General features: G+C 66.7%; 4 protein-coding genes across 4 annotated transcripts in view; 3 read left to right on the top strand and 1 right to left on the bottom strand.

Annotated features, from left to right (window-relative positions):
* EMIHUDRAFT_458399 (hypothetical protein) overlaps nt 1-1490 on the bottom strand; it is a gene marked incomplete at its 3' end in the record, with an annotated part of 3798 nt that extends 2308 nt beyond the window's left edge. The window contains exons 1-5 of the mRNA XM_005773685.1: nt 1033-1490; nt 715-789; nt 502-588; nt 387-466; nt 137-175 (exon numbers count right to left, since the gene is read on the bottom strand). Coding sequence (XP_005773742.1) covers nt 137-175; nt 387-466; nt 502-588; nt 715-789; nt 1033-1474 — 723 coding nt within the window. The 5' untranslated portion in view covers nt 1475-1490. The remainder of the gene's footprint in view (nt 1-136; nt 176-386; nt 467-501; nt 589-714; nt 790-1032) is intronic.
* Nucleotides 1491-2749: 1259 nt separating this feature from the next.
* EMIHUDRAFT_241357 (hypothetical protein) lies at nt 2750-3601 on the top strand (the record flags this gene model as incomplete). Its single annotated transcript, XM_005773684.1, has 1 exon — nt 2750-3601. The coding sequence occupies one exon, from the start codon at nt 2750-2752 to the stop codon at nt 3599-3601; it is 852 nt and encodes a 283-aa protein (XP_005773741.1).
* A 3861-nt stretch (nt 3602-7462) lies between these two features.
* EMIHUDRAFT_241355 (hypothetical protein) lies at nt 7463-7874 on the top strand (the record flags this gene model as incomplete). Its single annotated transcript, XM_005773683.1, has 2 exons — nt 7463-7686; nt 7787-7874. 2 exons carry the CDS (start codon nt 7463-7465, stop codon nt 7872-7874), a joined length of 312 nt encoding a protein of 103 aa, XP_005773740.1.
* A 1910-nt stretch (nt 7875-9784) lies between these two features.
* Nucleotides 9785-11380, top strand: EMIHUDRAFT_241354 (hypothetical protein; the record flags this gene model as incomplete). The annotated part of the gene is made up of 4 exons (XM_005773682.1): nt 9785-10593; nt 10914-10998; nt 11088-11156; nt 11282-11380. 4 exons carry the CDS (start codon nt 9785-9787, stop codon nt 11378-11380), a joined length of 1062 nt encoding a protein of 353 aa, XP_005773739.1.
* Nucleotides 11381-11558: the final 178 nt, after the last annotated feature.

Here is an 11558-nt window from a genome sequence, read left to right as displayed (position 1 = left end):
GGAAAATAAGCCCTTTACAGTAAAGGCGAAACAGTGTTTTTTACCACATAGTCAAGCAGCAAATTTTCCCGGCCCAAATATCAAAAAGTAGTGTCGGTTTCGGAACCGTCGGGTAGGGGACGCCGCGCGCGAGCACCTCGTTGGCGGTGATGCCGAGCGAGTACATGTCGCAAGCCTAGAGGAGTCGGCTGCCTCACTGGTTGCTGCTGCTGCTACTGCCTAGTCGAGGCGGCGGCGGCGGCGGCGGCGGCGGCGGCGGCGGCGGCGGCGGCGGCGGCGGCGGCGGCGGCGGCAGCGGCGGCGGCGGCGGCGGCGGCGGCGGCGGGCGGCGGGCGGCGGTGGGCGGCGGGCGGCGGCGCAGCGGCGGCGGCGGCGGTGTGAGCGACAGCGATCGCCTCAAAGTCGATCGCCGCCCCCGAGGCGCCGCCGCGGGTGATGAGCTCCGGCGCCATGTACGGCAGCGTGCCTACTCGGCCGTCCCCTCCCCTACGCCCACGGTACTGAACCCTCGCGCCATGTACGGCAGCGTGCCGACGACGTACTGCTTGAAGAATCCGCCTGTCGGCCGGGCATGCAGGGTGATGGCGCCTGCTCGGCACGAGGCGAGGAGTCAGTACTGCTTGAAGAATCCGCCTGTCGGCCGGGCATGCAGGGTGATGGCGCCTGCTCGGGACGAGGCGAGGAGTCAGGGCTCGTTCTGAACGACTCCTTGACGCGCGTGGATCGTGATGGCGCCGCTGACTGCGTCGGAGCGCTCCGCCGCGTTGAAGTCGGTGAGGACCGCCGCACCTAGCGGGAAGGTTCCGAGAAGGTTCCGAGAAGGTTCCGGCGAGGTTCCGTACATGGAAGGCGGTGCAGCCGGCGAGAGGTCAGCGTGGAGATTGTCAGAAGGATGCGTGTCTGAAGATCGCTCTCTTGCCCTCTGCGTGTCGTCTTCCTGTGACGTGCCGTGCTCTCGAGCCTTGCGCCGTGCGCCGTGCTGTGGTGTGGTGTGCTGCGGCGTGCTTGCTGTGGTGCATGCTGCCACCGCGCCGTCCTCACGAAGCAGGTAGTTGTCCGGCTTGACGTCGCGGTGCACCACGCCGCGCTCGTGCAGGTGGGCGACGGCGGCGCACGCGTCGGCGACCAGCGAGGCGCGGCTCCGGAGCGAGAGGCCGGCGCGAGAGTTGTGCAGCGCGCGAAAGAGCGAGCCGCGGGCGTGCAGCGGCAACACGAGCGCGTACGTCGGCGGCGAGCGGATGAGGCCGAGCGGCCGCACGACGCACTCGTGAGCGAGGCTCGCGAGGAGGCTGGCCTCGCGCTCGAAGCGCTCAATGTCGCGCGCGCACGTAATCTTGCTCCGCTTGACCACCACGAGGGCTCCTCCGTCCTCAAAGCCTCTCCCGCCGAGCGGCGCGGTGAAGACGTCGGAGGTGCCGCTCGCGTGCAGCGTGCGGTCTCGCGAGCTCGGCGCGTCGAGGAGAGGGAGCGCCATGCCGCGAGCGACGACCGCCAACAGTGTTTCACTCGGGGTTGTTGGGAGTGTGAATACCCCACTCGTGTATATAGAGAGATGTCCCTGTTGAGTACTGTCCGATAGTCGAGATGCCTTGTTCCAGAGGGATGTGTCCTGGACGGCGTCTCGTCGTGGTCCTTCAGGACGATAGCTTTGTCCCTTTCAGGACGATGGTGATCTTGGTGTGATCGCTCCTGTACGCCTCGGTACAGACCCTCGCTCCGTGTACAGCTCTGAGCTCACTACATGGTACCTCCGGTGAGATTGCGGAGCGAGGAGATCGACGGCAACTCGGCCGTCGTGAGTGCTGGTGCGGTCGCTGCGATGCGACCGCACAGCTTCCCGGCTAGCGCTCGATACGGTAGCCAGCACCATGGACACCTGCGGGGTGTTGTGGTGGCGGGCAGGGCCAGAGCCCCTGCACAAAGTCTTCTCGGCACCTCGGCCGGAAGCCTGCTCGGCACCTCGGCCGTGCAGCCCTGCAGCATGATCCGGATGATCTCCTGGGGTGTCGACGGGCCCCCGGGGGCGACGGGGGTGCTCTCGCGGGGGGTCCCCCCAGTCAAGGGGGTCTGGGGCGCAGCCCCAGGTAGCCCGCCGCAGGCGCCGATTTTTTGGGGCTTTTTTGACTGATTTTCATGAGGTGTTGCTACTATTTTGGGACCAGTTGAAGCCTAAAAATGGCTACAAATACAGTCACAACAGCTGCTCGTCATGAGCTGCTACTGTGTGGCAGAGCCCAGAGAGAGGGCTTTCAGGAGCACTATTCAGTTTGATCCAGCTCAACGTTGCGGAGTAGTAAGACTGTTCCGTTGCCGTGAGCGGCCGGCGGCCGGCGGCGGCCGGTGCGGCACGCGGAGCACTCCGTGAGCGGTGACGGGTGCGGACGAGCGAATGAGAGGTCCCTTTCAGTGAGAGATAGGCAGTCCTAGTCCCTAACAACACATCTTCCACAGATAGCGACCTCTCATTCGCTCGTCCGCGCCCGTCACTGCTAGTCGGGGCACTCCCGGCGTACGGCCCGGTCCCGGTCGTCACTCCGGTTGCTCGTGTTCACACCGTCAGAACTCAGCTCCGCTAAGGATCCAGCGTCTGAGACTTGGGCATCTTACACAACTTTTGTAGTAGAGCACAATGGCACCCTTGGATCAAGTGGATCACTTCAAAGTTAGACCTAGTTAGAGGTCCCCGTTTTCGGCCGCCGCGGCCGGAGAGCACCCCCGTCGCCCCCGGGGGCCCGTCGACACCCCAGGGATGATCTCTGCGGTCTGTTCCTCATCGGCACCCACCACGAGCACCTCGGCTTCGTGGGCACGGATCTTCATTGATAACTTCATCTCTCCTTCTTCACTTAACCGGCTCGCTATCATCTCCTGCGAGCCGCCACCGCCGCCGCCGCCAGCTCACGAGCCCGTCCAGTTGCCTGCTCGCACGAATCTTGGACGCCTTCTCTCACCGCCCTCCTCTGCCTTTCGCCTCTTCGCTTTCGCTCCCGCCGCCCGCCGCCTGTGGCGCGGCATCCGACGAGCCCTCCTCGTCTACACGACGACTTCGCCCGAGCCCGTCATATCCGATGCCTTCGCCGCGGACACCGACGACGCCTCCAGCGACCCCGTTTGCGGCTCCGTCTTCGACGCCCTCGACACCACCCTCATCGGTCCCGAGGAGCGCCACAAGCTCCCTGTGCGCCCGTCCGACCATGCCGACTACGGCCTGTGGCACGCCCGCCTCGGCCACTTTGGCAGGAACAAGATCATCGGGCCACTGCGCTACAGAGGTTACACTTTCCGCCCCGGCAGCGACCGCTGTGAGTGCGCTGCAAGTCGCCTCAATCGCCGCCGCAAAGGCCACCCGAGTCAGCCGACCAATCGCCGAGTCTACACCCACTTTGGCGAGCGAGTCGCGTCCGATCTCTGCGGCCCCTTCAAGATCCGCGGCGCCGTCGAACAAGAACGCCCTCAAGTCCCCGAGGCGATCGTCCGCGCCGAGCCTCCCGCCGCACCAGCGGCGCCAAGGGGCGCGCCCATCGCCCCGCCCGCCGCGCGAGCTGCGCCCGCTCATCCCGCCGTCCCGCGGCGCTCAGCTCGGATCGCCGCGCGCGGCTGACCAAGCTCTACTACCCATGTTGTTCAATTGAAGACATCCAGTCGACCGCTCAGATAGTCGCAATCGGCGATAGGGGCGCGTCGTTGGCGAGCGAGGGCTACGGGCCAGTTGTCACTTCGGCGGCGCACCCAGCCTACCTCGGCGCGCGCAGGCATACCAACAACACGGCGGAACTAACCGCCCTAGCCGAGCTCCTCCGGGCTCTCCTGTCCTCGTCACCGCAACGAGCGGGCTCACGCGGAGTAGTGCGGACCGACAGCGAGTACGCGGCGGCGTGCATGATGGGGAGGGTGACCCCCAAAACGAACAGACAGCTAGCGGAGCGCCTTCGTTCCCTCTGGCGACGCCTTCGCGCCAAACACACCGTGACGTGGAGGCATGTGGCGGGTCACAGCGGCAACAAATGGAACGACTACGTCGACGAGCTAGCTGCTCGCGGCAGGCAAGGTGACAGAGGCTCAAACGCTGCCGAGTGGGCGGACAACACCATCCCGACGGACACTCCCGACGAGGGGAGCGACACGGAAGGACCCGCCCCCGCCCCTCGGGGCGGGGGCCCCCGCCCCCCCGGGGGGCCCTTTGGGGCCCCTCCAGGGGGCGACCCCTCCGGGGAGGCCGGCCATCCCCGTGCCGGTTCTCCCCAACCAACCCCGCCGGCAGCGCGAGCTGCCGGCCACATTGAGCGGTTCGTCCGCGTCGCGCACTCGTCCCAACCGGGGGCCGCAGACTCGTTCTGCGCGCCAACGGCTGGTGACGCTGTGTTGCCCTTGAGCTAGTCCTTCCCCGGTCGCCTAGCCTCTGCGCTGTCTGGCGGACGCCTGTATGCCATGCACGCGGACCACGCTTGCGTGGATACGTGGCTGGCAGGCTGACCCGTGTGCGGGGTAACCCGCGCACGGGGAAGCTTCACGGGTTCGAGCCGTCAAACATTGAGCAGCGGAGGTGTGCCGAGGGGGACCGGGAGGCGGTAAGCCGTCGTCGCCCGGCGCTGCATGCAGCACCGTGGCGATGGCGCTAAGAGGTTCCTCTTTTCCGCGCCCCCCCCGCAAGGCGCGCGATACACATAGTCTACTACCTTCCGCTTGAGCCCGGGAGACGGAAGGTCACATGCCACGTTCACTAGCTCGCGCCTCTGATCAGCGTGACAATTACTTGCTTCACACTCCGCTGTGTTGTCTGCCGCATCTGAAGACCGCGCAGACAATGGGGGAGTGTTGGGAGTGTGAATACCCCACTCGTGTATCCCGCCCCCGCCGCCGCTCCCTCGCCAGAGACGCCGCCGCCCGCCCGCCTCCTCGACCTCCCCACGGAGCTCCTCGTCCGCGTCGTCTCTCGCTGCGACGTCCCCGTTGACATCGCTCACGTCGCGGCCGTCTCGCTTCTCTTCCACGCCTCGCTTGCGGTGGAGGGCATCCGCTTGTGGGCGCAAGAGCGCGGCTTCGAGCTGCCGGCGCAGCCAGAGGGCGAGGACTGCGCCGTGCGGTGGCTGTGCTATTCGGCGCTGCTGCGCGAGTCCAACCCGCCGGCGAGGGCGGCGGCAGGCGAACAGCACAGCGTCTTCATCGACGGCGAGGGGCGGCTCTCGTCGTGCGGCTCAGAGCCGTCCTACGCTCCAGGGCTGCTCGGCCACGGTGAGGGAGTGACGCGGCTCAACACGCCGACTAAACTCCCTTCTCCTTTTCTGGGAGGCGAGCGCGCCGTGAGCGTGGCGGCTGGATTCGGGCACAACCTCGTCATCACCGCCGATGGCGCTCTCTGGAGCTGGGGCGATGGAGCCTGTGGCCAGCTGGGCCACGGCGACCAGCAGACCCAGCTGCTACCGAAGAAGGTCGAGGCCTTGGCTGGGCGGCGCATCGTCGCTGTGTCGGCGGGGTGTGTGCACAACCTCGCCCTTACCACCGACGGCGCCCTCTGGAGCTGGGGCGGTACGGCCGGCGGCAAGCTGGGCCACGGCGACGCACAGAACCAGCTGCTGCCCAAGAAGATCGAGGCCTTCGCTGGCCAGCGCGTCGTCGCTGCGACGGCTGGACTCGCGCACAGCCTCGCCCTCACCGCCGACGGCAGCCTCTGGAGCTGGGGCAGTGGAAGTTCTGGCCGGTTGGGCCACGGCGACACGCAGCAGCAGCTGCTGCCGAAGAAGATCGAGGTCTTGGCGGAGCGGCGCGTCGTCGCTGTCTCGGCTGGTACCCACCACAGCCTCGCCCTCACCGCCGACGGCAGTGTCTGGAGCTGGGGGTTTAGAGGTGAGGGCCGGCTGGGCCACGGCGACAACCAGAGGCAGCTGCTGCCGAAGAAGATCGAGGTCTTGGCGGAGCGGCGCGTCGTCGCGGTCTCGGGGAGGGGTCTGCACAGCGTCGCCCTTACCGCCGACAGCAGTGTCTGGAGCTGGGGCGGTGGAGGCGGGGGCCGGCTGGGCCACGGCGACGAGCAGAACCAGCTGCTGCCCAAGAAGGTCGAGGCCTTTGCTGGGCAGCGCGTCGTCGCTGTGTCGGCAGGAGGCGATCACAGCATCGCCACCAATTCCGGCGCCGTCTTTACCTGGGGCAAGGGCGACCGCGGCTATCTAGGCCACGGAGAGGACCTGTCGGACCAGCTGCTGCCCAAGAAGGTCGAGGGGTGGGCGCCGGGGCAGTGAGAAGCCCGCAGTTGGACAAGGAGGGGATGCTCAGGCTTCTCGCGGAGCTCAGCGAGAAGAGTAGTCGGTTCTCCGTCGCGGCGGGGCCGAGTCCGAGGGTGGGCGCTGCGGCGGAGGCGGCAGAGGACGAGGCGGAGGAGGTGGTGGCTATGGCTTTGGACCTTTGCGAGAGGTGGCGAGCGGAGCAAGAGCGGTGTAGGCGCGTCCACGCTGCACAGCGGCTCTCCCCGCCGCGACCACAGCCCCTCTCGCAGCCGCAGCAGACGAGCAGAGACGCGGAGCCAGGGACCATACTGGGCACGGCGGACACTAAATTCTTTTTGCGCGATGTCCACGGGAACTGGCGGCACGTGAAGGGTGGAGGCTGGGCCCTTCCGAAGAGCTTGCGGGAAGATAAAAAAGAAATCACACTCCAAGTGCTCCAAGTGCACACGGACTTGCGTTGGTGTCCAGTCCGAGCCTGACTCTAGATACTCCCCGCCTATGCAAGCCCCAGAGAGGGGCCGCCATCGCCGAAGCTGTGCCAAAGCATAACTCCAAAACCCGCAGCGGCCCAGGGGGCCTTGGGGGCAGCCTGCCGGACCGCCGCTGCACGGGGCTAGGCACCAGAAGATGAGTGGAATTGATGAATTGGGCCGTTGTCCGTGCCTCCCCTCTATACGTCAGAGTGGGACCTACGCCGCGCCGGGTAAGGGGCGCGCCCGGTCCTCGACGGAGCCGCGCGCCCCAAACGACCCAGGCGGCGAGTAGTCGACCTCGAACCTTCGACATGTAGTTGCCCGTAGTTAGCGCCCGCCCGCCCCCGCCTCCGTCGCTTCGTAAAAGAAAAAACGAAATAAAAACAAGCAAAAGAGAAAGCGAGGCCCAAAAAAAATCTTCCTTCGGGGACACACGATTCCAGAAATGGTTGTGTCCCCGCTCCTCGCTCGCCCGGGCGGAGGGCATGGCCGCGGAGGAGGCGAGTACGCGCTGCCAGGCCTTCCGCAGACAGCCTCTTGGCCAGACTGAGGGTCGGCTTTGTGTGGCGTGGCCCGTGCGCTGCGCTGCACAAAGCTGCGTAAACTGCGGGAGCATCCTGTGCTTCCTTTGAGAAGTGCGCACCTCCTGCAGCTGGTGGAAGGCCGTGCCGCCGCTCGTCTGCTCCGTGGACAGGGCGGGGAGGCGACGCCGCAGCGCCGCAGCGTCCGCTGCACGCCGGTGCAGCACTCTGCTGCCTGGTGGGCAGCATGCTGGTGCTGTGCGCGACGTTTTCGAGGCTGCAGTGGCGCTGCACCGCAAGCCACGGCGAGTGGCACGCAGCATGCGCGGCGCCGCGCTTGGCCCGGACAGCGCCAGAGAGTGCCCTCGATGGGCCAGCCTGCGCGGCGCGAGCGCCGCACAAGCTGACGCATCGTCTGCCATTCGATTGTCGATCAAAACCGGCGGGCTTTGTGACGCCGTTTACGCAATCGTTTTTGGCTTCGCTTTCTCTTTTGCTTGTTTTTATTTTTCTTTTGCGAAGCGGGAGGGGGGGCGGGCGGGCGCTAACTATGGGCAACTACATGTCGAAGGTTCGAGGACGACTACTCGCCGCCTGGGTCGTTCGGGGCGCGCGGCTCCGTCGAGGACCGGGCGCGCCCCTTACCCGGCGCGGCGTAGGTCCCACTCTGACGTATAGAGGGGAGGCACGGACACCGGCCCAATTCATCAATTCCACTCATCTTCTGGTGCCTAGCCCCGTGCAGCGGCGGTCCGGCAGGCTGCCCCCAAGGCCCCCCGGGCCGCTGCGGGTTTTGGAGTTATGCTTTGGCACAGCTTCGGCGATGGCGGCCCCTCTCTGGGGCTTGCATAGGCGGGGAGTCTCCCCCGCTGGTCTCCTCATTCCCTTTTTTCTTTTTCTTTTGAGAGCAGAACCCCGGGTTTGTCTTGTATGTGCGTGTCGGGGTGTGTGCGCGGGGCGGGGAGGGGCAGGGGCGTGCGGGGCGGAGGCCCAACGTCGGGCAGCTTGTCGGGGTCGACGAATTCGAAGGGGGGGAAGGGGAGGGGGGAGTGGGCAGTCGGCGTCGGAGTAGCAGGCTGCAGGGCGTACGGGGTAGCCGTCACTTTCCTGCCTCGCAAGGGCGGGGCTGTCCCGGAAAGTGAGAAACGCCGGGCAGCGTGGCGCATTACTGAACCCTCCCATACGTGTTTGTGCTTCCTCCTTCGGGCTGTTCCATCTCCTCGTCTCTTTCCCACCTCGGCGGGGCGGGGGCTGGGGGGGCGGTGCGGTGTGGCGTGTGTGTGCGAGTGATGGCTGCTACCAGGGACCTTGGGCTTGTATTATTAACAACGAAGGCGCTCTCAAAAAAAACGATTGCGTAAACGGCGTCACAAAGCCCGCCGGTTTTGATCGACAATCGTGAGATTGACCGCCGTCGACCAGAGAATTGACGGCAGCATGCAGACGATGTGCCAGCTTGCACGGCGCTCGCGCCGCGCCGGCTGGCTCATCGAGCGCGCTCTCTGGCGCCGTCCGGGCCACGCGCGGCGCCTCGCGTGCCTCGCGCCACTCGCCGCGGCAGGCAGTACAGCGCCAAAGCCGCCTCGCAAACACCGCGCACAGCACCAGCATGCTGCCCGCCAGGCAGCAGAGTGCTGCACCGGCGTGCAGCGGACGCTGCGGCGCTGCGGTGCCGCCTCCCCGCCCTGTCCACGGAGCAGGCGAGCGGCGGCACGGCCTTCCACCAGCTGCAGGAGGTGCGCACTTCCGAAAGGAAGCACCAGATGCACCTTCAGCACACGCAGCTTTGCGCAGCGCAGCGCACGGGCTACGCCACGCAAAGCCGACCCTCAGTCTGCCCAAGAGGCTGTCTGTGGAAGGCCTGGCAGCGCGTACTCGCCTCCTCCGCGGCCATGCCCTCCGCACGGGCGAGCGAGCAACGCGAGAGGGGACACAACCATTGCTGGACTTCTGCTGGCACTTGGAGCACTTGGAGTGCGGTCAGTAACCTCACGCCCAGGACCGGGGAGCTGAGAAGCGCACCCAGTTGGCCGGACGCTCGGTGTTGGGTTGCGGGCAAGAGAGCCCTAGCCCCGGGGGTGCGCGGTCGCAGGGCCATAACACGTCTCCGAGGGATGGTTCCGTGTACCGGGTTACCCCTTAACTGCAGAACGCACCCTCTTCCTCGACCGTGGGGGGGTGCGCAGTCGCAGGGCCATAACACGGGTCTCCGAGGGTTGTGGGTTGGCTCTGCGCTCCGGGTTCCCCCAGCGGCGGAATTTTTCCCTCGCGCTGTGGGTCCCCCTAGCTGCGGAACGCCCCCTCTACTCGGAGCTAAAGAATACTCTCCGAGGGTTGGCCCCGCGTACCAGGTTTCCCCTTAACTGCAGGACGCTGCCCTCTACTCGGAGCTAGTACTACGAGAATACTCTCCGAGGGTTGGCGCTTTGCACTTGGAGCACTTGGAGTGCAGTCATCAACCTCACATCCAGGGCCGGGGCGCTGCTTGGTCTTTTTTTTTTGCGCGATGTCCACGATCCTCGCCGCGCAATAAATCATACAGCCCGGCCTTGTCTCCGCCGTCGGCTCCATGCCTGCGAAGCGAGCCCGCGGCGCCTCGCGGCAGCCCGCTGCGACGGCGTCGTCGACCTCGGCCGCGGCGAAGGGCGCCGCGACCTCGTCGGTGCTCGTGCACCGCTGCCGTTTCGTTGACCAGGTGCCCGATCCGGTCGAGTCCCTCCAGTACGACCCCTCGTGCTCGCGCCTCGCGGTGCTGCGCGCCAACTCGGACATCGAGCTGTGGTCGCTCAGCGAGGGCGGCTGGTTCCGAGAGGCGTACGTGCCGGGCGTTCCCGACACGCCCGTCCGCCGACTCGCCCTCGGGAGCCGAACCGCGTCGCACCCGGACGGCCGCCTCTTCTCGTGCGGGCTGCACGGCGTCGTCACGGAGTGGGACCTCGCGCGTCTCTCGCCGCTCGACAACTACGACTCGCTCGGCGGCGCCGCCTGGTCGCTCGCGCTGCACGCCGGCTCTGCGCGGCTCGCGGCGGGCTGCGAGGACGGCGGCGTCACGGTGTTTGGGGTGGTGGAGGAGGGGCTCGAGAACGTGTACCGGCTGCCTGCGCGTGGCGGGCGGGTCCTCTCCCTCGCCTTCTCCTCCTCGGGCGGCCAGCTCGTCGCCGGAGGAGCGGACGGCTCGGTCCGGCTGTGGGCGCTCGGCGGCGGCGGCGCCGCGAGACACACCTGGAGACACACCTGCCAGTTTGTGCTGGAGTCGGAGGGGCGGAAGCGGCCTCCTCTGGTGTGGGACGTGCTGCTGCTGCCCGACTCGCTCGTGGTGACCGCCGACTCGTCGGGCCGCGTCTGCTTCTACGACGGCCGGCGCGGGGCGGTAGATGGGTAGACAGAGAGGCGACGCTCACGGCCAGCGCCGCGACTTGTGACTGGAGAGGCCGCCGGCGGCGGGGGAGAGGACGGCCGCATCAAACGGGGCGACACACAGAGTCACGGCACTCGCACGGCTGTCCACGTCTCTGTCTACCACCGCGTGTCTGCACGTCAAGGCACGGCCACCTAGACACCTCCTGGACACCTCCTGGACACTTCCTGGACTCTTCCTGGACTCTTCCTAGACGCCTCCTAGACACCTCCTAGACACCTCCTAGACGCCTCCTAGACACCTCCCAGACACCTCCTAGACACCTCCCTCCCCCACGCAGGCACGGCACCCTCGTCAACCGCTTCCGCTCGCACGAGGCCGACACGTGCTCGCTTTCGCGGAAGAGTCTCGGAGGTGTCCACGAAGTGTCCAGGAAGTGTCTGTAGGCCGACGTGCTCGCCCTTCGCGGAAGAGTCTCGGAGGTGTCCACGAAGTGTCCAGGAAGTGTCTGTAGGCCGACGTGCTCGCCCTCGCCGCCACTGGAGACGGGTCGCACGTCTTTGCGTCCGGCGTCGACCACAAGGTCGTGCACAGACTTCACATAGACGCACCACCCAGGGCCCCGGCATCGCACAGAGACAGTCACGTCAACGTGCCTACTTCACGCAAAGGCACAGCCCCGGGGCCCAAGACGCACACAATACACAGGCCGTCGAGAAGGGAGAGAGCAGCGGCGGCAGTCCGAAGCCAGCGCTGGGCCCCAGGAAGGCGAATGCGAGGAGGGCCTCTAGTGCGAGCTCCATCTAGCTAGTGAGCCCATACGCTGCTATGCTACTATCTCCTATGCCGACTTCACGCCGCAGCCCGAGGTGCGCGGCGTCTCTTCACACCTCCCTCTTCACACCTGCCCGAGCTGCGGGCAGGTGTCCCTCTTCACGCCGCAACCCGAGGAGCTCAAGCCGCACCAGCAGCCGCTCGCTATCTT

This window comes from Emiliania huxleyi (genome assembly GCF_000372725.1).
Source record: "Emiliania huxleyi CCMP1516 unplaced genomic scaffold EMIHUscaffold_330, whole genome shotgun sequence".
In the NCBI taxonomy this organism is placed as follows: Eukaryota; Haptophyta; order Isochrysidales; family Noelaerhabdaceae; genus Emiliania; species Emiliania huxleyi.
Note: the sequence above shows the minus strand (reverse complement) of the source record. Positions and strands in the feature narration are given on the sequence as shown.